At 49.7% G+C, this 27,771-nt stretch overlaps 1 protein-coding gene across 3 annotated transcripts; it reads right to left on the reverse strand.

The window, feature by feature from the left end:
• Positions 1-296: 296 nt before the first annotated feature.
• On the reverse strand, positions 297-27,728 carry MPP3 (MAGUK p55 scaffold protein 3). 3 transcript variants are annotated; one of them, XM_043904759.1, is made up of 20 exons: positions 27,651-27,728; positions 27,273-27,341; positions 26,400-26,456; positions 26,042-26,160; positions 25,797-25,874; positions 24,470-24,550; positions 24,087-24,224; positions 20,418-20,499; positions 18,827-18,912; positions 17,019-17,093; positions 13,448-13,644; positions 11,341-11,405; positions 9,706-9,726; positions 9,102-9,143; positions 7,490-7,654; positions 7,314-7,394; positions 5,873-5,966; positions 5,232-5,340; positions 3,498-3,620; positions 297-1,375 (listed from the first exon to the last, which is right to left on the reverse strand). In XM_043904759.1, the coding sequence occupies exons 3-20, from the start codon at positions 26,422-26,424 to the stop codon at positions 1,199-1,201; spliced, it is 1,758 nt and encodes a 585-aa protein (XP_043760694.1). In that variant the 5' UTR covers positions 26,425-26,456; positions 27,273-27,341; positions 27,651-27,728; the 3' UTR covers positions 297-1,198. The 3 variants fall into 3 exon arrangements, with proteins under 3 accessions (XP_043760694.1, XP_043760695.1, XP_043760696.1); XM_043904760.1 differs by having other exon boundaries at positions 27,524-27,655; XM_043904761.1 differs by lacking the exons at positions 18,827-18,912; positions 20,418-20,499 and having other exon boundaries at positions 27,651-27,725.
• Between the last annotated feature and the right edge of the window lie 43 nt (positions 27,729-27,771).

Here is a 27,771-nt window from a genome sequence, read left to right on the forward strand (position 1 = left end):
ACTCTCACTGCCAATGGTACTGGTTCAATCCCTGGTTGGGGAACTAAGATCCCACAAGCAATGCTGTGTGGCCAAAAAGAAAAAGAATACTACATCATAGGCTTGGTGCATTACCTACAAAGGTAAAGGCCTTAGCGTAGACTCCTGGCACAAAATAAAGGTTTATATACATTGGCTATTAAAAAGAAAATTCTCTGAAGCTAAGATGTATCACAAATCTGTTGTGATATAAAACACTTTTGCTCAGAGACAACCCATCAGGCCCATACTCAGAGTCTATATACTTAGATTTTGATGGTCAGGACTGATTTATTGTGGTTTAGACATAGATTTGATGGGGGTGGGGGCTGGAGGTGTGGGGATCATCTGTTTTTCCATGACCTAGCATGTCAGGAGCTCCTATAATCTGAAGGAAGGGACAGGTGAGAACCAGGGCAACTGTCAGTAACGAGAGACAAGTGACAGAACAGAATAAATCAAAGCAAGCAAGGGTAAATTTTTGGAGTCTGAGGATATATAGAAAAGGCACAAGCAGCCTTACATTCCACAAGAGTCCCTGAAAACACCACCGTATCATAGAATAGTACAATAACTCATGGTGACAGGGAAGCATATCTTAGTCTGTCAAAAAAGTTTGTGAATGCTCACTATTCAAGAAGGCAGAGAACCACATTTTCCATTGCAAGGCAAACAAAAACTTTCAAAAACTTTCAAAAGATCAACATTTTACTGCCTGAAGACAGGCGAACTTCAGTTGCATGTTAAGTCCTCCTGGGTAAAACAACTCAACTTCAGACAAAGCCCGATAAATGAAGTGTCAGTGTTTATAAAGCTTAAATTACCTCTGCAAACTGGTACTGCATACATTCACCACTACCTCCCCCGCCTAAAGACAGTGGCTACTCAACTTTGGTACAGAGAATCAGGGTCAACTTGCCTGTGATACTTTAATGAATGACATGTGTTATACTGTGATATATACCCCCTTTTGACTTGTGTTTTCTGCTCCAAAGGAGTGCAGTGAAAAGCAATGGACAAAAACCAATGACAAACAAGACTTCCCACAGAGACTCTTCTTGAGGATGGAGTTTATGGAAATTTCTGCCCCTCTCACTTGAGATTCCTTAATGGTAGCATGGGGTAGGCTGGGCCAGGTGGTCTTCCAGGTCCCCTCCAATCTGGATGTTCTAGGATACAGTCACCTGACCCAACTAATAGGTACCCAGTGAGTGTCCTTGTTCAGCCTCTCTAAGAGCGCTCTGAGCTGGCTGTACGCACTCTGGAGGTCCTCCTTAACCAGTACAGCATCCACCAGGTGCCCATAATGCTGGTCTATGAAGGAGGCAGAGGCGGCCATCTCTTGCTGCTCCTCATCCTGCAAGGAAAAGGGGTAGTTAAGGAACAAGTGGGTTGTTATTCCCCTGACAAGTAATGGACCTACAACCTTTGTCTTAGGCAGTGTTGCAACCTCTAAATTTTAAGCGATAAGTGGACGAATATGGCCCTTGAATAACCAATTGAGTACACAAGAACAGGGCGTAGTGATGCTAGCCTATCCAACGTCCAAGAAAAGTTCATGTATTGTAGCCGTAAACACTGTTCAGTCATTCAAAAGATATCTACTGAGGACCTGTTAGCTGATATGAAGTGCTTTGGGTAGATGCTGAGTCTATATCTGTGAGTATATATATGTCACTATCACACTTCCTGTCCGAAGGTATTTCCAAAATAGTACAATTAAGGTGCATGGCAATTTAGTTAAAACAATTACAGGAAAGAACCATAAATAGTATTCACTATACAAAAGCCAAGCAAGCATTTCTGGAATCAATGAGGGTAAAAAGGAAAAGAAGTAATTTGAATGCCCTCAGAGGATACCTTAATTCACCCTGTAGAACTCAGTTCTTCTTTTCATTTCCTCAAACCAGAGCCAAACACTTGCACAGTAGACAAAGGAGAGTTATTTAAGAAAGTCTGGGACAACCCTGACCCAATGCCCCATTTCCTTAGGATACCTGACTTCTATCAGATTGCTTTTCCGACAGCTAACACTAAGGCATAGACAGCCAATGAGCCCTCCTTCACCCAACCTATGCAAGTGTCTGCATCTTCATTCGGAAATACCTCTAGTAAGTAAAATTCCAAGCAGGTAGTTCACTGACAATGAACTTGGGTTTTGGAAGACAGGAAAGTGACAGGATCCATCTTAAGTAAAACTGCAAAGTGAAATTTATCACCGGCATTCACCCACCTCCCTTTCTATCTCTTTCCAACCCTCTGTTGCCTTTACTCCTCTGCTTCTAGGGCTCAGTGTTTCTATTCTGTCATGGAAGGGGGTGAGCTGTCTCCCCCTAAAAGGACATTCCAGAATATTGCCTCCTCCTCTTCTGTCACCAATCAAAACCAGATTCCTTCTTTAGTGACAGTGTCCATACTTTCAGAAAATATGTTCTAAAGGGCTAGGAAACAGTTTTTGCCAGCTACCGCAAAGATATTAGAGACCTACAGAAAGGCTTAGACAATTTCTTCTTCTTACTTCTAACCCCCTAGGATGCAGAAAAAAAACTATTGAGTTGGCCCAAAGTTCGTTCAGATTTTTCCATTACATCTTACAGAAAAACCCAAACGAACTTTTTTGCCAACCCAATAGATAAATTGGGCCAAGCTTCCCAATTCTTTATGGTATCTTGCAGGGCTCCTCTCCTACTCAAAAGCACCCTGCAGCATGCCACTGCTGCCCTTGGATCTAACATTCTGCTTCTCCCACCCCCTTACACACACACATCCCATAGACCTGTCCACCACTTCTGGAGTTTCCTCTCCCCCGGGCACCCTCACGGTTCATCCTGGAAGCATGTATCTATTCGAGAAATTATAGAAGGGACTCTTTTTTTTTTGGCCCCTAAATCCCTCTACCTTCCTAATAAATATCTGTCTCTTGAAAGAACTCAAGTAAATCTGTAATGGAGTAAAACGTGTAACATTTGTTTTGCAGCCGTCAATCCCTTGAACCCTTTTCCTGACCTGTAAAGGTGGAACTCAACCACCTGCGGCTTCAGCAAGAGAGCCTCAGCCCTGAGCAGCACGTAGGGAAGACTCCCCCTGCTGCCCCTTGCCTCCATCTTGGATAAGCTTGCTGGACCTGAAGTTGGTGTTTCAATTAAAAATTATGCGGGTTTGACTTAGGAGTTCAACAAATTATTGTGGTTTGCCACACTCAGATCAGGTGCCTGAAAGAGGTCAGTCCTTTATTTTCTGAGAGGATGCTCATGTGAAGGGGTGGAGGGTGGGAAACCCCGGTTAAGCCACCCCTGTGTGAATCAGGTGGTGCTTCCAGCTGCCCCAGCTTAAGCCTTCCAATCATCACATGACATCTGAGTCCGGGCAACAGGCAAAAATGGAAAGATGGTCTCATGCAGGAGGTACGTCTGCCCACATGCAGCTGAAACAGGCCCTTTTAGGCCTTGGGAGATGAAACGATCAACTTGAAAACTTACAAGTGGGGCTGCTGCATCCTCACAAGCTGGAGACATGGGTGGCGTCTTCCTTTTTTCCTGAACTGCAGGCTTTACAAATATAACATAGGGTTTAAACTCTGAGGTCCTCAGTTGTTGCAGTGCCTGAAAAAGAAAGTTCAGGAATGTCATATACTTCGAGAGTATTTTATTGTGAAATGTATTTCTCGCATGCTCAATAACGGTGTGCTTCATCACATCACCCCAATGGCAAAGGTCCTGACTATATGGTCATATGACAGTTGATTTCAACCACGCAGACCACCTGCTCATTTTCCCACTCTTCACTATGACACTGGGCTCAGCTGGGTGCTGGAGGCTCACTCGCTGAGAACAGAGATTCCAAAGCCTCAGTTCCGAAAGCTGCCATCTCTCTTAGCTCTGCCCACCCTCCCCAAAGCTCTAATTAGCCTTCATACTCCCTTCTTTGCCTGCCTACTCCTGAAGTAAGAACCAGCAGGATTCAATGTGTGTATCTAGTCAGAGGTCATCAATTTGGACTAATGCAAAATTTGTGCTATCACACAGGCCTCCTCATGATATTCAAAGAAGAAAAAGTCTGTTAAGCAAATGAAGAGACTAAGAGATCCCTTGAAGTAAACTGTAAATATTTTAAAAGGTTTTCCATATGCAAATTGTCCTGTTAATTAGCTCATTTTATTTATGATGTGAGGGCCTCTATTTGGACACACTGGTATTAAACTGCTATATATACAGTTTGCATCCCCCCACCCAAATCATAAAATCACTTCTCAAAAAATTTTTAAATTCAGACTTTTAATTTCAACTACCAACTCCCAGAAAGTCCAAATTAGTGAGGATTTTCCTTTCTGGACATAAGGTGCTTTGGGGAATCTGTTTCAAGTCTAGCTCTGTAAAATAAAACCTACAGTTTATGTGATAAAATCAGAACTCTGTTTCCACACAGGGGGGAAAAAATGCCCAGACTGAGTTCAAAGCTTAGAAGTTTTTCTCAAAGACAAGGTGAAAAAGATGGTTAAGCCCCTGTGGGGAGGGCGGGACTGGAAATGTTTCTGAAACACTTCACAAGGTCAAGTCTGCCCTTTTTCCCTTTCAAATTGCTCTCCTGACTGCCTCCCTCAGTGGCCCTTGAAGCCACTGACTTCACTTGTTCTAGTTGGGAAGGGGGTGGCCCAGCTTCACTGGTACATTTATATCTAACTGACTGTCCAGAAGAGCCTGGCAGACTACAATCCACGGGGTCACAAAGAGCCGGACATGACTTCACAACTAAACAACAACCCTGACTGTCACATCTAATGGACCAGTTGGTGCCATCATCTGCTGCATGATTTACTGCATGCAGTCTATCCCAGGTCTGTGGGCCACCAAGAGGGTCCCTCCAATTAAGGGAGTTTCTGCATAGAGGTGCAAATTTTGGGGTACAAAAACTTTCATTAGTCAAAGGGATACCCAAGGAGATGTCTGGGGTTTTAGTTGCTTTGGTCACACCACGTGGCACGCAGGATCTTAGCTCCCCAATCAGGGATCAAACCTGCACGCCCTGCAGTGGAAGCACAGAGTCTTAACCACTGGATCACTAGGGAAGTTCCAAGGAGACTCAAAGAGATGTTAACACTCACTGCTCTGGAATAAAAAGCCCCTGCACTGAGGTTGAATGTTCTGTAAAATGTATAGCCCCCTAGTTTACAAATTCCATTAATGGGAAATTCCTAACTGGCCCCAGGCACTCACATCTGGCTCCACGTCCACCAAACAAACTTTGTTTTTGGCCATCACAACCCGAATGGCTTCCAGGCTGGTTCCGTACAGGTTTTCCTTATATTCACCATGCTCCAGGAACCTAGAACACCAACCAACACAGGGGAAAAAATGGCTTTCAGTTCCCGAGCACGCTTGAATTCACACCGACGGTAAATGTGAAGTGAAAGTCGCCTAGTCGTGTCCGACTCTTTGCGATCCTGTGGACTATACAGTCCATGGGATTCTCCAGGTCAGAATACTGGAGTGGGGAGCCTTTCCCTTCTCCAGGGGATCTTCCCAACCCAGGGATTGAACCCAGGTCTCCCACATTGCAGGCAGATTCTTTACCAGCTGAGCCACAAGGGAATCCCAAGAATACTGGAGTGGGTGGCCTATCCCTTCTCCAGCGGATCTTCCTGACCCAGGAATCAAACCAGGGTCTCCTGCATTGCAGGTGGATTCTTTACCAATTGAGCTATCAATGGCCCACCAGGATTACTACCCCCGCCCGCCCCGGTCCCACTTCCTCTGCTTTTTCCAGGAAGCCTTCCCAAGAGGTCAAGTGGAAGATTGGCCAGATGAAGAGACACACAGCTGCACGGAGGCCCCACTGGCCCATCAAGATGACATACTTGTTGTGATGCAAGTCAGCTTCAAATGTTTGCTTAGAGACAAAGTGATACTCTACTCCTTCCTTCTCATGGCTCTTCCGGGGCCTGGTGGTATCTGTGGAAGAGAGAAGGACCACTGGGCAGAGATGTCACGTCACAGCGAGGTTGTGCTCTTGTTCCTTTCAGAGGTTCATCGATGATTTGTGTACAGACACCCACTTCCCTTTACCCAGGGTCCCTGTGTGCAGGTAGGCCATTGATTTGCACAGCTCTGTGATGTAGGCAAAAGGAGGCCCCAGTTTTGCAGGTGAGGAAGCTGAGAGGTGCAGAGGTTAAGCCCCGTTCTGAGGTCCCAAGGCTGGCAGGGAGCAAAGCCAGGCTGAACACACTCTGTCTCAGGCCAAGTGTATGCCCCTAACCACTCAGCAAAACTGCCTCACTGATGCTGCGGGTTTTAAAGAATTGCTAAAGGAATTCCTAGTCCTCTAAGTTTTTATTTCCCAATTGCTCCTCTTTTAAAAAATATTTTAATTTATTTATTTGGCTGCACCAGGTCTTAGCTGTGACACACAGGATCTTCTGTCTTCACTTCAGCATGAGAATTCTGTTGCAGCATGTGGGATCTAGTTCCCTGACCAGGGATCGAACCCAGCCCCATGCATCTGGAGCTCAAAGTCTTAGCCACTGGAGCATCAGGGAAGTCCCTCCTAATTGTTTTTCTTTTTGAGAACCAAAGAGGCAAAAACTCAGATGACCCTGCTGTATGCTTTTAATTCTTTATTCAATTGTTTCTCATTTTGAGAGGAAAGGAGACATGAAAGACAGTCCCCTTATGGACTGGATGTTTCTGCACAGCTGGCTCTTACACAATTTTAAAGCACAGAGTGTTTTCCCTCTGATTTCCACAATAGAATCAAGGTGCACACCTCTGGGGAAAATCAGATTCCCCATAGAACAAGGAACACACTCAGAGCTGTACACAGCTTTTTCCAGAGCATTCTGAGAGAAAAGAAGGGGTCTCAGAGGGCAGGCACCCAGGGGATGCTCTGCACTTTAATGTGTGACCTCTTTGTCCAACCTCTGGCAAAGCTGCTAGGGTCACTTGTGACCATGTCCTTGGGTTAATACTTTTATTCACTCACTGATTACATTCCAAACACTTTAGATGAGTATATGAGACCCTCTCGATCAATCCAGCCTCCCATTCAGCTTCATACCCCACCAATCAGCCACACGAAGCTCCTCACTCCCTCACACTGCTCCTCTGGGTCACACCTTCAAACCTTTGCATTTGTTCTCTTGATACAGAGAACTCATTCTTCTCTGCCTGGAAAACTCCTACTTTTCAAAACCCAGCATAAAAGTCACTGCTGCTGAAGTCAAGGCCCCAAGAAATCTTCGTGTGCACACACATTTGCGTGCATGCACATACACACAAACACACACACTCGGACCCGCTTACGTGGAATAGCAACACCAAAATGCTGAGGGTTCTCTGCCACCACCTTCTGTTTCAGCTGGTGTAGTCGGGCTCCCAGAGACCCTGAGAAACAAGAGAAAGGCTGCCAGGTTCCAGCTGGGCTCCCTCCCTTCCCCTCCAGGGAGGAAACCCGCCCATTCTCTGGAGATGTCACCTACCGATCAGAACCACCAGGCGGGGCCGCTCGCCAGGCTGGTGCTGGTACCTGGTCACCTCCTCGTAAGTCGGCAGCTCCGGAGACTCGGCCACTGCAGATGTCTTTCCTTCCTGTGGGCTTCCCAGTCTCTCTCTGCGGCCCAGCCGGAAGCTCCTCCGAAGACCAGCTTGGAGAGAAGGGCAGGGGGACACCGTGGCATTTGTCCCAGCATCTCCCTATAGACTTTCTCTACCTGGTCAGACCTGGAGGTGCAACTGAGACTCACTGGCCTCTCCCAGCCACCTCCTGCTGCAGGGTGCACAGTAATATGATGAAAGGGGGACCACTCGGCATCCAAAATTAGGGTTCAAGGCTACTATCTTACTTGGCATGTGACTGACCCCAGGCAAGTCATCACCCCTCTGAGCCTCAGTTCCGCTATCCATGAAAAGAGACACAAATCTATAAAAGCAATGGGTGCTCCTAGATTGGATCCTGGGTCAGGGGAAATGCTCTAAAGGACATTATTGGGACAATGGGGAAAATGTTGATATGAACAGCATAAATTTAAAAAAAAAATAAAATAAAAAAGAAATTCCCAGAATTTGATAATAGCCCTGGATTATAAGAAAATGTCCTTGTCCTTAGAGAACACATGCTGAGCTATTTAGGGGTGAAGGGACATGGACATGATGGCCGCAACTAGCTCTCACATGACTCAGGGTGGAGGATTAAATGTGTATATGCGGGACTTCCTTGGTGGTGCAGTGGTTAAGAATCTGCCTGCCAAGGCAGGCGGCATGGGTTCAGTCCCTGGTCCGGGAAGATCCTATATGCCTCGGGGCAACTAAGCCCATGCACCACAACTACTGAAGCCCATGCACCTAGAGCCTATGCTCCACAACAGGATAAGCCACTGCAATGAAAAGCCCTCGCACCACAACTAGAGAGTAGCCTCTGCTTGCCGCAACTAGAGAAAGCCTGTGTATAGCAATGAAGACCCAGGGCAGCCAAAAATAAACACCTTTAAAAAAAAAAGACTTAATAGTCTTAAAAATGTGTACATGCAGAAAAAGAGAATGATAGAGATAATACGACAAAGTGTTAACGTCTGGTGAACTGAGGTGTAGAGTATATAGGAGTTCTTTGTACAAGTCTCACAGCTTTTCAGTAAGCTTGAAATTACTCCTGAATGAAAAGGTTAAAAACCCTTCACCTGTCTCTAAAGGCCTTTGAAAAGATTTACCAAAATAAAAGAAGCAAAGGTACTTCAGAGACTGGTAAAAGGCACCACTGCCGTATGGGGGTGGAAGAAATGCTGAATAAACTACAATTGGGGTTATGGTAATAATAAAATTGGTACTAAAGTAGGGGTCCTTGTCCAGGGTGCTGCTCCCAGTGGCTGGATGAAAGTTGGGGGCAGGCTGGGGACCCCCGGGCCAGGGCAGGCTCAGCTTGGCCTCTGACCGACAGAGACTGAAGGGAAATGTGGGTCCCACAGACTCAGCTGCTCGTGAGGGGCTTCTGGGTCTCAGTCACCTCTCCCTGGCCCAAGAGCCCACGATGGGCTAGATGGGGTGCATGGGTGGGGAGGGGTGTTAAGGCAGGGGCAGAGGAGAGCCCCCATTACTTACCCACGTAATGTCCTTTGAAATACCCCTCACAGTCACAGGTCTCTGGGAATCAAACAGAGAGAGTGAGGCCGGTGAGCCAGGCTGGACACACGCCCCAGCCCAGAGGTACCCGGCTGCAAGTGGCCAGGCAGGACCCTCTGGGATGGAGCCTCAGAGGGGCTTGGGACAAATGTCATGTCCCAGTCAGCCCTAGGTAAACATATTCCTCTGTTTCACCCAGTGCTCCACGCTTAGGCCACAAACAGCCCTTCCAGACCTGGTAGGGGTTCGGGGTCAGCAGGCCCCGTTCCAGCCCCTCTGAGTGAGTTAGGGCCTGTGAGGATAAGGAGGATACACTCGCCCTGCCCTCCTGTCTCCTGCCCGCTGCCCAGGCAGGTCACGTGACCAGCCCAGCTGGAGTCCGGGGAAAGCTGGGCCCATGTCCCCACCAGCTCTGCATGCCTGAAGGAGCAGATCGGTCTGGCTGGCAGAGCCGGGAGAGAGATGCCAGGAGAGGTGCCTGAGGGGCACAGCCCCCCAAGAGGAGGGGATGGAGGGGCTTGTTCAGACAGTCTACAGAAAAGGGACCTTGTCCATGCACACAGGGGACAGATACCAGGCCTACCTTTGTCACAGGGCTCATCATCTGCGGTTTGCACAAAAGACAGATGGAGCAGCGTTAGCAGAGGGCAACCGGGAGGCCCTGCCACCAAGAGGCAGCCACAGCCTCGGGTCCTCAGGAGCCCTCCATCTGTCCCCTCTTTCTCTCCTCCAACAAACCTGTGATCTGACCTGCGGTGCATTATTAAACCAAGACTTGCTCTAATTAGTCTTCCTGTGTGTGTCTCATTAGCGGCCCAAAGAAAGCCCGCTCATTACTGGCATAAGCAGCCTCAGGGCCAACATACTCAGCAGCCCCTCCGACTTGAGAGCAAGTCTGGAAAGGCGGCCACACAGCCCAGAGAGCAGCTTGCTGAAGGGTGTCTGCGGCAGACCGGGACCTGCTCCCGCTTTTCTGGGGTTCGAGACTCGCCTGGGCGAACGCAGATGCCGGTGACGGCAGAGCACAGAGCGGGCCAGCAGGCCAGCTGTGTCCAGTCACCTGGTGTGGTTCTAAGCCCTCAACTTGGCTCCGAGCCCCACTCTCGACCCCTGGCTAGAGAGGCTATCCCCTGACGTTTCTTTACCACCAGGGGCTCTAACCTGGGGGCTCTGGAACCCTGTTCCCAACCCCACTCCCTTGACCTCATGAGCCTCTGTTTAACTATCTTGGGAAAACAGATGACCCTGACTCCACTATGAACCAGAGCTGTTGTGACGATTACAAGGCAAGAAGGTAAGTGTTTTGTAAAAGGTAAGAGCTGGACAGAGTAAAATTCCCAGGTAAAATACAAGACACTAAGTTAAATGTCAATTTCAGATAAACAATAAATAATTCCTTAGTATAAGTGTGTCCCAAACTACTTTATTTCTTTTTCCAAGCTTTAAAGTTTTTATTTTGTTTTGGGGTATAGCTGATTAACAATGTTGTAGTTTCAGGTAAACAGCGAAGGGACTCAGCCATACAAATACATGTAGCCATGCTCCCCCAAACTTCCCCCACCACATCCAGGCTGCCACATACCGTTAAGCAGAGTTCCGTGTGCTATATAATAGGTCCTTGTTGGTTATCCATTTTAAATGTAGCAGTGTTTACATGAGAATGTCCCAAACATTGCATGGGATATACTTATATTAAAAACCGATTCATTGTTTACCTGAAATTTGAATTTAACTGGGCATAATAAAAGTCCTTTACTTTTATTTACCAAATCTGGCTGCTAACACAGAGGCGTGAGATCACTCACAGCCATTTCCAACCCCTTCCAGCATCAGTGGTTCTTATGTTGTCAGGGTCAGGGGGCCCCTTGGGGATCTAAGGAAAGCTGTGGAGCCTTCACAGACAGACCTCACAGACACAGCACAGCACACACCTGCACACGATTCTGGAAGCGGCGTCACCACGCCCTGCAGTGTTTTCTATGGGCCCCTAATATAGTAGCTCCTCTCCAGGGAATAGCTCCCGCCACCTACCCCCATTTCTCCTCCTCACCCCTCTCCTCAGCCCCTCCTCCCTCAGGAGGCCCGAGAGCTCAGACAGGAATACCCGCTCCAGCCCAGTGCATGCTTCTTCCCCACATGACGTCCCAGGTCCTAGGGTCCTAACCACAGCCCCTCTCTGAACTGCTTCCCTGAAGTGCCATCCTGCCAGACTACTCACAGGGGGGCTTCTTGAGGCTCTGGGGACTCGGCAGGGTGCCTGTGGCTCTCCGGTAGTTCAGTCGCCTGTGGGGACAAAAGGGGATGGGCAGGCCAATGAGCTGGACCAGAGAACCAGTCAGAGGGAACCTTCTGGAAAACTCAGGGAAACCAAGGCCTGGATCCCACAATGGGGTACAGCCTGGCACTCCAAGGGCCTGCTGGCTTCACACTGAGTTCCAGTGAAGAGGGACATTTACACGGGTGCTCACAGGTTCTTGAGGGAAAAACTAAGCTTCTTGCTCTGAGAGAAGCTTGCCCAGCCTAAGGTGGTCATTCACATATAGAGGGGACACAGCCCAGTGTCCATGGTCAGTGGTTGGTTGTTACTTTCCCAAAGCTGATTCTCAAGGAAAGGAAGCCCCTTCTCCATAGTAGAACGACTCTTGGGAGAAGCCAAGGACAAAAGCTACTCTAATTTAACGCTTATAACCACCCTCTTCCCAACCCAATGGAGAGCTCAGCCTGGCACTTTATGTGGCCTTCAGTGGAGAAGCAGCTTTCAAGGCCTCATCTCTGAGCTGAGAAAACACCCAGGGCTCCTGGAGGTGTCTAGATTTCCACAATTAAATGCAGCAAGAGCACCTTCCCCCACAACCTGTGAAGCCAAAGATGCAGATGGGTCCGAGGCTGCCCTGAGGAAACAGAGGAGCAGTCTTCAAACTCCAGCCCCTCAGAATCACCTGGAATATCTGTTAGAACAAGAGCTCAGACTCTGGCCCTGGGGTCTATGATTCAGCAGGTCTGGGGCAGGGCCCAGGCAGGGACTGGCTTTTCTAACAAATTCCTAGGGGATGCTAATACGCCTGGGGACCACACCAGGAGAGCCACTGAAATGGATGAACCCTGAGGTTTGTAGATACAGCGTCATTCCACACCCTTAAAATGGAAGAGGGCTACAAATCTCAGGAGAGGCATTGCAGGCGTAAATGCCACACCCTCTGACCCAGGGTTTACACTTTTGGAAATCTAGCCTAAGGAGTCAATTTGAAATATGAGGACCAGACTATGTGCAAGATAATTATTACAGCCTTGTAGCAGTGAAACATTGAAGAGAGCTTCAAAGTACAGCCACAGGGAAGAAGAGAAGTCATTTGGTATGACCTTTCTTCCATGAAGCCTTCCATGCTGGCCCAAACTAGGGCCAGTCCTCCTACTAAGACCTGGTATCCTCCACCCTCACACCCATTACATTTATATAAAGTGTTCATTGAACCATGTGTGACTTTTCAGCTAAACTGTCAGCTCCTGCAGGGCAGAAACCATAGTTGCTGCCTGTGAATAAATAGTACATCTCCTGATGAAATATTATATTACCATTAATTAATATTATATTGTGATTAATTGGGCTTCCTTAGTGGCTCAGATGGTAAAGAATCCACCTGAAATGTGGGAGACCTGGGTTTGATCCCTGGGTTGGGAAGATCCCCTGGAGAAGGGAACGGCTACCCACTCCAGTATTCTGGACTGGAGAATTCCATGGACAGAGGAACCTGGCAAGCTATATAGTCCATGGGGTCGCAAAGAGTGGGATAGGACTGAGCGACTTTCACTTTCACACTCTTCACTATTAATTAATAGTATAGAATAAATATTATTATTCTATAGTAATGTTGGAAACGCTCACGTCAAAATGTTAAGAAAACGCAAAAAAAAAGAAACCAAAAAAAAGAAAACGCAAGACCTCAAATTCTATATGCACCACTCACATAACAGGGACAGCAAGGAAATAAATTATGCTGTTTAGATAGTGGTGAGACTGGGTAATTTTCTTTTCCTTACCCTCCTCTCCTGTATTTTTATTTTTTATTTTTCAACTTGCCCTAAGTAGGCATTATAAAATATACATTAATTTAATAGTACAGATTTATATACACTGACTAAAATCTCAAACAGCCATCACTACTGATGATAAGAGAAGAGCCAACACAAGCACAATTGGTACTTTGCTTAGAGAAGGACACCCTGTGGGCACCCCCACCCTGGGGTTTGCTAGCAGAGATTTGGGGCTCTGTTATGCCTCCGACCACTCTAGAACCACACCCCCTTACAACACGCCCCAGACCCACCTTTCCTGGAACTGCTTGGAAGGGATGAGGCCAGCTCGAAGGTTGGTGTCCCCCACTCGCTTGGCCTGCCACCACGTGGGATCATCCTGACTCACCACCTCCAGGACCTGCCTGCGCTGGAAGGGCAGGCCTGCCTCCTGGCAAGGAATGGCCCGGTCTTCCCGAGGGTTGTAGTGGAAGAGGGCCCGCATGAACACCTGCAGGGGAGGAGCTAGGTGAGACGGCCCGAAAGCACTGACGTGTCTATGCCATATGGAAGGCCGAAGGAGGCTGTTCACAATTAGGAAGAACAAACAGTGTCAAGAATAGAAGGCTAATCAGAAACCCACCACACCTATTTTCTTACTGTTCTTCAATCATTTTTAATATCCCACTCGGGAAATCCATCAAGAATCAAAAAAATGGGGACCTCCCTGGTGGTCCAGTGTTTAAGACTCTGCCCTCCCAAATGCAAGGGGCCCAGGTTCAATCCCTGGTCGGGAAACTAGATCCTCCACGCTGCAACTAAGAGTTCACCCGCCACAACTAAAGATCCTGCATGAGGTCGCAGAGAGGAAGAAGGATCCTGATTGCTGCAGTTGGGACCCGGGGCAGTCAAATAAATAAATAAATGCTTTAAAAAAACATCAACTTGCTAAGCTATTTAAAAAAGAAAGAATCAGAAAATGATTCATGGATTTTCATTTCCAACCTAAACATCTCCTTATGAACCTGACCTGCTGTCCTTACAATAGCCTCTCAGCCTACACAAAGCAACCGTTAGTCCTGGGAGCAAAAAAGCAAAGGAAAGCACAATTTCTACCTCAAGTGTTATTTCTGATATGCTAACTGCCCCTAATGATGTCAGCAGCCATCTGTTAAATAAGTAGTCTAGATGTTTTGATAAGAACACAAATATCAATGAACTACTGTTACCAATTCATCATCACTTTTCAGTGGGTAATTGACAGTCACATCTTTGACAGTTCAGTCCTGCCTCATCAGTCACATACTTGGCCAACCCCGAGCTCTCTTCTGTACCCAGAAGCCATCCCTCTAGAGAACAGGATGGGAACAGAATTTGGTCCCATTTCTTCATTCTCTTCTATAATTCAGTGGCATGGATTTATTTATTCCTACTTCCAAATCATTATGGCCCAATTGCTTTAACAGCAAATGGGGGGGGAAAAGCCAGAGGTTTTCTTTAGACAAATCCAAATCCTTTAGGTGCCAAGCAAAGGATATTCAGTTAGACAATAGTACGAATTTTCTGGCCATATATTAATATTATGAGGACAGGGACCCTCATTTAGCCATACATGTCACCAGGCTCCCAGGCACTCAAAAGAAGGCCAGCCCTGACCAAGCATCTAGCTAAAGGAAAAATATTCAAAAAAGATGGACTAAGAGATAGGCTACCCATTTTGTCCTCCAGGAAAACTAAATCCTCTCCCTATATCACGTTAGAACCTGCAAAAGCTGAACATGGAGACCATACCAGCTTGTCCCAGGAAGAACAACCTTCCATCAGGTATTATGTGTGCCCCGGGATTCAACTGAAGGTGCAAATAAGAAATTGTCATATGAAAATGATTTCTTCATTTGCGTAAAAAAAAACCCATTAAAGACATTGTCTGCTATTAATTGCCATTCATCAAAATATTTATTGACATCTTACTCTATGCCAAGTGTTTTCATGCCCTATCTTTCCTGCTCCTGGTCCTGGGAGGTGGGGGCGGAAAATTAGTTTTCTTGAAAAATCAGCATGCTTCCTTCCATCTTCTGATGAGAAGTATGTAATTCATTATGTTCTCCTTTTTGCCTTGGCTGCCAGAAAGTTTAGATCCAAGTTTACTGAGAAGTCAGAGTAATGCCTCTTCCATCCTCCCTACCACCACTTCAGCTCAGGGCTTAACAATCTCTCACCTGGGCTTTTACAACAGACTCCTACCACTTGCTCTGGACCCCATCTCCACCCTCCTCCACTCACTGCCCTAGGGAGCTTTGTAAAACACAAATGTGATTTCCATTGCTTCCCTCTCAGAACCTAAACAAGCAAAGAACACCAAAAAACTAAATACCTTTAGGAGCTTCTCACTGCCTATGAGGTTGTTACTTGGCCTGTGGCGTGCCTTCCGTATTCCCTTTTCAGCGCACCCCACCCTGACTGCCTAACGACTTCCTCCAGCCACTGGGATCTGCTCTCCCCTAATCCAGGAGGAAGGAACTGCTGGGAATTAACCCCTGGGGTACAGCCTGGTGAGAGTTGGTGTCTAGATTCCCCCCCCACAGGTCTCCTAGCTCTTAGGAGGAATGGAGGAGGCATGGTCTACACGGGACGCCGAATTCTGAAGCAGGATTAAGCTCTGGTTGTCTGCGGTGGTAACTTGCTGAGAACACACCCTTTGTTGCACTGGCTGCCCTCCCTTCCCCAACCCTGTTCTGGTGTTTCCTTCGTCACTGCCAAATAAACAATTTGCACTCGAATCCTTGCATTGGGGTGGGCTTCTGAACTCTAAGCAGGGATTATGCCAAAATTCTGAACAAAGCATTCAAGGCCATTCAGACAGAGCCTTAACCCACCTCCCCAGCACACCCCACTCTCCTCCTGGAGCCCCACACAATGCGCTTTCTCATGGACCTCACACTCCTCTCTGCCATGTCTGTGAGCCCCCGCTTATGCAGACCCTTCTGCCTGCCCTTCTCTTCTCCCTCTTCTTCTAGGCTCACTGCCAACCCTCCTATTATGTGCCACCTTCCAAAGTGCCTAGGGACTTCCCTGGTGGTCCAGTGGTTAAGAATCCAGCTGCCAATGCAGGGACACGGGTTCGATCCCCGGTCTGGAATGATCCCATATGCCTTGGAGCAGCTAAGCCCATGCGCCACAACTACTGAGCCCTAGAGCCCTATGCTCTGTAACAAGAGAAGCCATTGCAATGAGAAGCTCGTGAAACACAATCAGAGTAGCCCCTGCTCACTGCAGAGAAAGCCCACATGTAGCAACCAAGACACAATGAAGGGGGGGAAAAAAAAAGTGCCTAGAACTCTGCTGCAGTCCATGGGTCACAAAGAGTCGAACACAGCTGAGCGACTGAACTGAGAACTCGGCACAGAATTTTCTTGAAGCACTTATCACATAACAAGGAGACACTGGGTTCCCAGCCTCCCCTACTGAACCAGGAAACCTCTAAGCTACTAATCATCCTGGTCTCCAGCATCTGGCAGGGTGCTTGGCACAGAGAAGCTGCCCACCAAAGGTAGGCTCCACCAGGAATTAAACAAATGGCAGTTACTTAATTGGGCCTGAAGCCGGAACATTTGTTATCTTCTCCTCCTCTTCATGGCCTGGCTTTTCTACTTCAATTAGAAGAATTTTGTCTTTTATTAGTAAGCTACGTCAAATCCTGTTTAGAAGAGATGGGGTACAAACAAATGAATCACTAGGTGACTGAATTACAGGTCTCTACCGAGCACTTGCTCTGAGGACCAGATGGATGATCTCTTCCCGAGTGACTGTTTCAAAGACAGGGCTGGAGTCCCGCCACCCCCACCACCCCCCTTGCTCACTCCCCTGCCTTCGGCTCCCCCATACCTTGCTGTCCTTTAGGCGGTCTTCCTCCTGGGTGGCTGGGATGATTTTCAGGGTGATGGATCCCTGGGACTGCGCCTGAAAGGAGACAGCACATGACCATATAATCTCCCAGGTCTAACCCTCCAGGACATCACATGTTACCTCCCAGTCTGGAAACTCACATGCAGAAGCAAAGTTGGACATGCGGCCTCCCCTGTGACCCGCCCTTCTGTGGTGGCACTCAGCTGAATTAACTCAAGCATTTTTATGGGACAAAGGGACAGAACACTTTTCTCTTTTTTGGCCACGCCACGCAGCTTGAGATATCTTCGTTCCCTGACCAGGGATCGAACCTGGGCCCCAGAGAATTGAAGGCGTGGAGTCCTAAGCACTGGAGCACCAGGAAAGTCCCCAGAAGATTTTAAATGAGAACTCGAGAACAATGCATACAACAAATACAGCTCTCCCTCTCCCTCCTGACCTCTAGTGCCCCCAAGCGCTGCCCTTCTTTTCTCTTGGGTTATTTTCACATCATCGTTCAATTTCATTTTCCTGCTTCCTGCCTGATTTGGGGCTGGTTCTCAACCAGCACTTCCCTGTTGACCTGCACCTTCCCAGTCTCAGGCCACTCCATCTTCCCCAATCTCAGGTCCCCCTCCCTTCTACCAGAGACAGGTCCTGCACCCCACATGGGGACCCATGGAGAAGCACATGTTGGCCCACTGGAGCACATCTCACCCAATGCTGTCCCTGATCCCGCCTCACTCTGGAATATGGGAGGCTGGTGCCCTGAACCAGGGGAAAAGGAGTGGGGGCAGAAAGACTGAAGGGTCTGCCTTAAAGAGTGGGCCTCCAAACTTGAGATCCCATTTCTCATTGAGATCTCATCCCATTTCTACCCCCACAAACCATTAGAAGTTAGCAAACAGTGTCGTGTTGGGAGAGGATGCCTGAGGATTATAGAGGTCAGAACTACGACAGGGGCTTTTTATAATTTCAGTTTCGACTTGAATTCCCAGAATGGACTGAGAAGGTTGTTTCCATCCCAGCACTGGCTACCCTAGAATCCCCTCACAGTTGTGAAGTGCAATGCCCTCTTCCGGATGTTTACATCCTAACGACAACCACGTCTTGGTTGAGAAACCATCCCTACCCCTATTGTACAGGAAAGGAAATCAAAACTTGATGATTTGATGACTTGTCCATCAAGGTTGTACAAGGCACCCCTGGTGGCTCAGTTAGTAAAGAATCTGCCTGCCAATGCAGGAGACCTGGGTTCGATCCCTGGATCGGGAAGATCCTCTGGAGAAGGAAATGGCAACCCACTCTAGTATCCTTGCCTGGGAAATCCCATGGACAGAAGAGCCTGGCGGGCTATAGTCCATGGGGTCACAAAAGAGTCAGACACAACTTAGCAACTAAACCACCACCACCACCAAGGTTGCACAACTGTAACATGATGGAGACAAGATTCTAACCCAGGACCAGCTGACCCCAAAGCCCTTGCTCTCCTGTGCTACAGCCTTTTACTCCATATTCCTCAGCTCTTTGGAAGGGGGGACCCTTTCAAGAGGGTCTTCTAGAAGGGTCCTCAGGAAACAAGGCTGGGGGTAGGGAGGACAGCTAAGCTGAAGACAGGGTCTGAGAGGCAGGTGGTCTGGACAACCCCCCACCCCCGCCCCAGTGCAGGGCACACTGTTAAGGTCACTAGGCCTGCAGTCTCCCCATGAAAACAGGGAGACTGGGCTAGATCAGCCCTGGCTCCAGGAAGCACCCAGCTCTGTGTCTCTGAAGAACCACCACATCCCCAGCTCACGCATGGCACGGACCAGAATCTGGCTAATCTCATCGGGCCGCTTGTGCAGGACTGTGATCCCGTTCACTTCCCGGAGCTCGTCTCCAACGTGGACCAGCCCTAGGAGACACAGGGGCTGACCGTCAGCACAGCAAGGGGGCCAAGGTTCCCAGAGCGTGAAGTTTTGGGCACCTCTGGCACCCACCTACAGAACCCAAGCAGGGGAGTCAAGGCTTAAAGGTAGTGGATGGGACTGGGATGAACTTATCCCCAGGTATGCTGGGTGGCTCACCCTGAATCACAGCCTCACAGCAACCTGGTGAAACCCCCCAGTTTACAAACAGTCAGCTGAGATTCAGAAAAGCGATGCAGCTTGCCCAAGGCCACACTGCTAAGAAATAATGGAGTCAGTGCACAGACGCAGTTACTTGGCTATAGAAAGCCTATGTTCTTTCTGCTGTCACCTCTGCTTCTTTAAAAATATCATTAACTCTTCCCCTTCCTGTGTGTACAGACATAACTCCAAGGACAGCCTTCTCCAATTTTACATGAAAACTGAAGGGCATGAGAGAAGATGGAGTCAAGAGTGTTAGACACACTCGTCTGTTGGCCTCTGCTTTAATGACAAGCAACTCTGCATATGGGGCCCTATTTGCCACTCAACATGGACACCGGTCCAGAAGCAGCAGCATCACCCAGGATGCAGGAAGGGCTGCAGAAGTCCTGGGCACCCCCCAAGACCTGCTGAGTCAGAATCTGCATTTTAACAAGACACTTGGACCATTTCCATGCTTGTTAATGGGAGGCACTGGTCTTAGGGCTCCCACCACAGTAGGCCCCAGACTTTTGGGGGCAACACTCCCCTACACCAGGAGATCTGCCTCCCAACTTAGTCCTCCACACACCAGAGATTCTTTTTCTTTTAACTTTTTATTTTATATTGGAGTATAGTTGATTAACAATGTTGTCAGGTTCAGGTGTATAGCAAAGTGGTTCAGTTACATATGTTCATGTATCTATTCTTTTTCAAATTCTTTTCCCTTGTAGGATATTACAGAGTACTGAGCAGAGTTTCCTGTGCTATATACAGGAGGTCCTTATTGGTTATCTATTTTAAATATAGCAGTGTTTACATGTCAACCCCTAACTTCCTATCCCCCATCCCGCCCATCCTCTCAGGTAACCATAAGTTTGTTCTCTAAATCTGTGAGTCTGTTTCACAACAGTAATTCTTAACCTGTTTTCTACTCAAACAAATCTGAGACATGAACACCCTCCCCGTGGTAACTGAGGCTGGCTAAGGCAGCTGGGGTGTCAGGAAAGGGTGTCTTGCTTCCCAGTTAGGATTTACCTACCAAGCTCAACTACCACAATCCCCAGGCTAAGCCAATGCACAAGCCCTCCTGATCACCCCCAAAGGACTCCATGCCAGACCTATTTTCAAACAACTAAATTTTCTACTGGGCTTAGGAAGGAGAGGAGAATTTCAGTCCCACTCCCAGAAAGTAAAGCACATCCCAAACAGGTGAGCCAATGGGAGAAGGAAAGGAGACCCATGACCAAAGGAGGAAGGCTGGGGGGACCATGGCCATCACCGTGGCCAGGCCGGCACTGACGCCACTCACCGCTCCGGTCTGCTGCGCCCCCTCGCATGATCCTGGCCACCACAACAGCCCCTGAGTGCTCATCCCGCCGGATGGTGGCCCCCTGCATCAGAGACAGAGCAGGCAGGCCCCTAAGAAGCAGCCTCGAACCTCAGACTCTGACTCTCTGGACCGGAGAGAGCCTCCCCCCCCCACCCCTGCTCCTCCCTCTGCCACCCCAGGGGGGACAGCCCAGCAGGCACCTTGCCATGCTGAGGGCAAAATAAAACCAACATCTCAAATTAGTATAGCACAGCACTTTAAACAAAGCACGACTATAATGCTGTCACAGCCTCATGTGACAGGTAAGCGACAGGGGCACAGAGAAGGTAAGCAGCTTCAAGGTCACCCAGCTTTCTGGGATGCCAAGTGCAGTGTTTTCTCTATCACATCACAGCCCTTGCCTCTTGCAAAGATATTTAATCATGAGGAGAATACGTGCCAGCAAATTCTCAACCTGCCTTGAGCCAATCACGGGGTTGCCAGGCCTTCTGTTGTTGCCAAGGGGAACCAACTATGCCCCAGCCGGGGCTTTGGGACCAGGACTTGGCCCCCAAAACACGGCAGAGATGATGTCTAGGATGAGAAGGGCACTTAAAGAGCTCTCATGCACCAGGCTGGCTGGGCTATGGCGGGGCAGGGCAGCAGTCAGGAGTTGGATGGCCCTGGGTGTGAATCCACTCTGTCATTTACTAAGAACAACGGCCTTCTTTTAGCAAGGAAGCCTCTCATCTTCTCTGCAACTGTTTCCTCTGGGGTATGGGAAAGCGTTTGACTCTCAGGGTTGTTGCAAGGTTAACATCAGATAATGCAGTCCAGGCACTTAGTACAAAGTAGGTGCTCAATATGGGCTTCCCTGGTAGCTCAGCTGGTAAAAAAATCCACCTGCAATGCAGGAGACTTCGGTTCAATTCCTGGACTGAGAAAAATCCCCTGGAGAAGGGGTAGGCTACCCACTCCAGTATTCATGGGCTTCCCTCGTGGCTCAGACGGTAAAGAATCTGCCTGCAAGGCAGGAGACCTGGGTTCGATCCTGGGTCAGGAAGATCCCCTGAAGCAGGGCATGGCAACCCACTCCAGTATTCTTGCCTGGAGAATCCCAGTGGACAGAAGTGCTTGGTGGGCTACAGTCCATGGGGTTGCAAAGAGTCAGGCACAACTGAGCGACTAAGCACAAGTGTTCAATACATGCTAACCACTAATTATTGGCTGTAAGTGCAAACACACTGGCACACTTAATCATTAACTTCATTTGAAGTCCTTAAAATGAATGTTGCTGGAAAGAGAGACCAACATCTAAGAACCCTGTGGCTTCTTGCCCCTCAGACCATCAAACTTGGAAGCATCTCTGTCCATCCTCTCCTCCTCTTCCCCAAGTCAGCCGAGGGGATCCTCCTGGCTAGGCTGGTCCCTCCATCTCCCTCCCTCCCTCTCCTGCATTCTCAACGCCCCCTCCCCAGTGGCTCCTTCTCCTGGTCCTAAAGATATTATCAAGCCTGTCCCATCATTAAAAATGTGGCAGCCCCATCCAGTGGATGCCAGTCTCCATTCCTTCGGAGCAAGCTTCTCAAAGAGGCAGCGCGCGTCTGCTCTGACTCACTCCCTGCCAGCCTCCAGTGCATCAGCAAAAGGACCAGCGACCCGCGAGCTGCCATCTCAATCGCCACGCTCAGTCTCCTCTCTCTGATCTTGATTCGCCCTTTCCCTGGAATGCTCTCTTAGCCTGGGCCCTGGTGACACCCCTCTCACCGTACTTCTCAGTGACCAACTGGTCTCCTTGGCTGAGTCTTCCTATATCTGTCTTTTAAATGTTGATTAAAGGGCCAGCACTTGGCCCGTGTCCTCTCCTTGTCTCTTTCTATACACGCTTCACCCAGGTGGTCTCAGCCTCTCAGGTGGGATCGTAACCCCTTCTGGATGCTGGCAGCTACCAAGTCCACATCTCTACACACCTAAGCCTTTATCTCCTGGACATCTCCACTTGCGGGCACCCAGGCCTCTTGAATTCAATGGATCCTAAGTTTCTCTTTATTCCCCCTTTTGAATCATGGTCCCACTGCCCACCTGTCATCCCAGCTGGACACCCTCACCTTATATCCAAGATGCCTCCCCAGACTCCTGCCCAAACTGGGGCAGTCACAAAGTGACATTAGTTTTATTTCTGATGTATTTCTTGGATTCCTCTTCCCTCTTCCCACAAACCAAGGTCAAGCTCTGCCTCTGAACCATATGTATAGTTCAGAGGCAAATAAGTCCTCTGCAAATAAGTCCCCTGCTTCCGGTCTCGCCCTCCAGGTGACTTTCTACTTCATAGCCAAGGTGATCTTTCAAACTGAAAATCTGACCATTTCTTACTTAAAATCCTTCAGTGGCCCCCCACTACCTTCAGAGTCCAGGCAAGCAACTGTGGGTGACAATCCAGGCTTTACGCTCTCCTCATGATCTGGTCTCACCTCTGCCACGCCTGACCTCCAACTTGGCCAGTTCCCTGAATCTACCACGCTGTTCACCTTCCCATGGCTCTGCTCATGCATTTCTACTGGTGGAATGCCCTTCTTCTCCCTCTTCCCTCTGGAAAAATTCTGTTCTTTTTCTAAAAAAAATTTGGCATGGGCATCACCTCTTCCAGGACACCCCAGTTACCACCTCCTATAAACTCTCAGAGGGCGACGACTAAGTCTGTTAATTTTTTTGGCTTTGCCATGGAGCACGTGGGCTCTTAGTTCCCCAGCCAGGGATTGAACCCGCAGCCCCTGCATTGGAAGGATGGAGTCTTAATCACTGGGCCACCAGGGAACCCCACGGACTAAGTCTTAATCCTCTCTGAACTGCCCGCACCTAACATGGTGCCTGGCACACAGGAGGGTTTGCCGAGTGGATGGATGACTGCCCCCATTGTGAAAGTAAAGAACCAAAAGCAGAGGAGAGCCCTGGGCAGTTTGCAGAAGCGGTTCATCTGAGGTCACTTGGTGAAAGTTGACAGTGAAGAAGGCCAGCTGTGGTATTCTCTAGGGCACGCCCTCAATTCTCTGGACTGCTGCTACTTCCCTCCATCTAATAAACAAACCTGTCCCTTAGCTCGGTAAATCAATGCTGAACCGGGACCAAAATGATAACAATCTGTCAGCTGCAAAGAAGAATGGCTGCTACCCTAGGTTTCCTCAGAACTCAGAATAGAGATTGGCCAACTTTTTCTGGAAAGGATCAAGTATAAATGTGTTATGCTTTGCAGGCAACACGGATTCCGTTGAGTCTGCCGTTGTCATGTAAAGGCAGGGCCCCCAGACGACATGTAAATGAACTGGATGGCCAGGCACCAATAAAATTTTATTTACAAACACTGACTGGGTTGGGTTTGGCTGTTGGATCATAGTTTCCCAGCCTCTGGTTCACAGCATGATGATCAGGGCTGCCCTGAACAGTTGTGCAGGTTCTTGACTGCACAAAGGAGCTTGGCCACAGCAAAGGGAGGCTGAATCCACCCAGAGAAAGGAGTACTCCGCACACAGTGGTGTCACAGGACTAGCGGCAGCCCTGACAAAGCTGCCATCACTTACTCCAAAGATTGCAGTAGGGGGTCCCTTCCTGGGTTTTTCAGTGGGTGGGTGGGAAACAGGGAGAGCATGGGGAAGAGAGGTGAGAGCCACGTACCAAGGGTTCCTTGTTTTTCACCAGGCGGACAATCTTCACTGATTCTTCATCAAAATCCTCGTCGATGTTATCAGGCAGAGGGGGGAGAACGGGGTCAAAATTCTTCTGGGCGACTGTGTCGTGTACCATGAGCATGGCCTGTCATGAAAGCAAGACAACAGAAGGGCTAGCCTCCAAAGCACACGGGGGTCTGAGGGACCTGGCCAGGGGGCAGTGGTTTGGGGTCCCGGATCTCATGCCAGAGAGATGACCTCCCCAGACACTTAGGCTGAGGAACCCTAACTCCGAAATCTCCTTTCCTCAGTTTCACAGCCAAGCACTCCTCCTATCCCCACCCCGGGAGACACAGATGCACGGGTGGGCAGGGACTGTGGCGTGACTACCCTGAGGTGGGGGGTGGACAGCAGCTGGAGCAGCTCCCTCTCGTCGCTGTGCACAGAGGCAGCCTGCAGCTCCTCCATCACCTGCAGGGGAAGGAGAGAGAAGGCCACAGATGGCTGCAGGTGCTGCGAGCCTCCTGGGAGTCACCCAAGCGGAAACCCTGCTCCCTGGGCCCCCCAGCCACGACTACAGCACCAGGGGGCACTGGACCCTCAGTCACCCCAGGACTGTGGCTCCCAGGGAAGTCATTCCAGGGATCAGAGAGCATGAGAAGCCTCTGTAGGCTAATCCTAATGGGAGCTAATTTATGAAGGCTTTCCTGGGTGCTGTTTGCCTCACGTGGATTAACTCTCACAACAAACTAGATGGAGCAGGTACTATTATTTGGCCATTTCACTGGTGAGAAGTAAATGAGAGAGATTAAATATTCTGCCCAAGGTCCCCAAGGTAGTGAGTGGCACCACCAGGACTTGAACCTGGGCTTATCTAGCTCTATTGTCTCTACCCTCACCATATTTTCCAGATGAGGAAATTGGGGCTCAGAGAGGTTGAGTGATTTGTTTAAGGTCACACAGCAAATATTAGAAGCAGTGCTGAGCCTAGGAGCCTGGCAACCTAACCTGCTCTTAATGGCATCTCACAGGCAAGAAAGGCAGGGAATCTGCCCCTATCCCTCACTAGGCTATCTGCTGGGGTGATGTGATTTTATTCAGAAACAGGCTTTAATAATCAACTAGGACAGTTTTTTCAATCATGTGACACAAAGGACAGGCTCACAAGAAATAAAGAAGGATTCCTTTACAAAAACAAGAAGCCTGGGAATTCCTTGGCCGTTCAGTGGCTAGGACTCAGCATTTTCACTGCCTGGGGCCCGGCAATCAAGGCCCAGGGTTCAATCCCTGGTGGACCCCACAAACCACACAGGAGCAGCCAAAACAACAAAAAACAAAGCTGCAAGTCCCTGGACCCAGGACTTCACACTGGGCCTCCACAAAGCACAGATATGCAGTGTGCATGTTTGACCTGTTCTTGTCACCAGCCCTCAACTGTTTGGGAACTGCTCTCATCACAGCTGGGAAAACAGACTTTCTCAGGAACACACAGTAAGTGGGTGTCACCATGTCGCCATGGCCCCTGGCCCTATCCAAAGCTCACCAGTTTCTCCCTGCCTATTAGGAGGCCCAGGGAAGAGGTGAAGGGGAGGAGACTTTCTTCACCTTGGGGCTCCTGAGCCCTGATGCTCCCTTGCTAAACAATGGCAAACAGGCCAGATGAAGGAGCTAGGGGTGGGAGAGGGGCTGAGGCCAGAAGGAGAAACTGGGGGCTTACATCTTCGGCGAGGGCCACAGCGCTGTGCAGGACGGGGGTTGGACTTTGCCTCTCGTAATAGCGAAGCTTCTCGTGGATCTGCAAACATAGCCGAACTCAGGCTGGGGCCTCCCAAGGCAGTTGCCCAGACGTACCCTGGATGTCACACAGCCCACTCACAGCTGTGAGGATGCCTGGGGCTGCAGACCAGGTCATTCAGAGGGCAGCATAAGGGAAAGACCTTCCTGGGGCAGAAAGGACTTTACCTTCATTAAATAACTGAGGCTTTTTTCGCTGAAAACATCCCTCAGAAAGCCCATCTCTTCCTTGTGGTTGGAGTCAGGTCTCAGCTGAGAGGTCAGTAGTGCCAGGGTTTCATGCAAACCTGAGGATGGAGTGAGAAAAACACAGTGGAGCCAATGCAGTGGCTACTTCCTGCCCCGGGGATCCCGAGCGGACCCTCCAACCGAACGTCAGCCCTGCCGGGGGCACATTTGTTCCCCGGCTCTCATTCCCAGGGCTCCGAGCCAACACTGCTGGCAGCTGCTTTCTTTGCTGCCCTGGGTTGCTGGGCAGGCTCTTGTCTTCAGGACTGTGGCAGGCCCGGTCCCGGGAGACACTCACCGGAGTCCTCAGACAGCACCGGCATGTCTGTGCCGCTTAGATCTCTGCCTGTGGATTCTGGGAGAAAAAGAGGGGATGGGGTGGGATCTGAAACTCTGGCAAGCTCATTCATTCAACAAACAGTGATTACGCGTGTACTGTGACTGTCCATGACCAATTCGGGGACAGAAGGGATGGGAACAAATCCTCCACTCAGTTTTTTCAGAGAGGAAGGAAAGAAAACCAAGTTTGCTGAGTCCTCCCAATGTGTCAAGCATTGTCCTGGTGATTTCATATGACATTTTTCTTAATCTGTTCAAAGCCCTGAGGAACAGACGTTAATATTTCCATTTACCTGATGAAGAAACAGAGGCTGTGGAGAGAGGCGTTCAGTAAATTGTAGATCAGAATCTATACTCCATTGGCCCTTCCAGGCAGGTATCAGATGAGAAGTGGTCCCTGCCTGACAGCGGGTGCTCTCCTCCACAGAGCCCCCCTCCTCTGTGGCCTTCTAAGGGGCCTCTCTCAAGTCTCCTGACTGTCAACAAGTACCTGGCTGGGCCTACAAGCCCCTCCTTCCCCACCATTCCCAAGCCCCAACCAGAAGCGATCCTGCCCCCAAAATAGAGCGTAGAGAGGAGGTGGAGAGAGGAGAGTCGTGTCTACTATGCCGGCGGGGGGAGCCCTATCTCGGCAGGCCCCCCAACGTGTTTTGCAGCACGTGGATCTCAAAAAGTCCTTCTTCAGAAGGGGATAAGGAAGAGTAATGATTCATTCATTCCGCAAACATGGAGCCAGCCCTACAGCGCCCGCCCGAGTCCCGCGGACACCAAGATGCAGAAGAATGGTCCCCGGCCCTCCAGCCACCGCCCCGCCCCCCTACGCCAGACTCACCCTCTGGCTCCTTCGAGCTGTGCCCCCCACTCCCCCAAGCACAGACTCCGGCTCGCTTTGGGAAGGAACCTGTGGGACCACAAGGAGCGCGGCTGGGAGAAGGCGAGGCAGGACCTGGGGGAAGCTGGGGGCTGTCTCGGAGGATGCGGGCCGGCAGGAAAGGAGCGGTGCGCATGGAGGAGGGGGTAGGCGCGGAGAGGAGGCCAGGGACGGAGGGGCGGGGACTGAGGCCCCCCAACCCCCGCTCTCACCAAGCTGGGGGGCTTCCCTGGGCCGCGAGGCTGCCTGTGCCTGAGAGGCGGGTCTCAGCCCATCCTCCCCTCCTGCCGGGCCCCTACGGCTCCGAGTCCGTGGTCCATCGCCCGCGCCGGTTCCTACCTGGGCGAGCCGGGATCTCAGCTCCAGACCCGGAGCCGCGCGGGTGCCGGGAGCCTCGGCGGCCGCTGGCTCCGCCTTCCCGGCCCCTCCCTGCCGCGGCCGCGCGGGCGGGGGTGGCGGA

The sequence above is a fragment of the Cervus elaphus genome, chromosome 5, assembly GCF_910594005.1.
Source record: "Cervus elaphus chromosome 5, mCerEla1.1, whole genome shotgun sequence".
Classification (NCBI taxonomy): domain Eukaryota; kingdom Metazoa; phylum Chordata; class Mammalia; order Artiodactyla; family Cervidae; genus Cervus; species Cervus elaphus.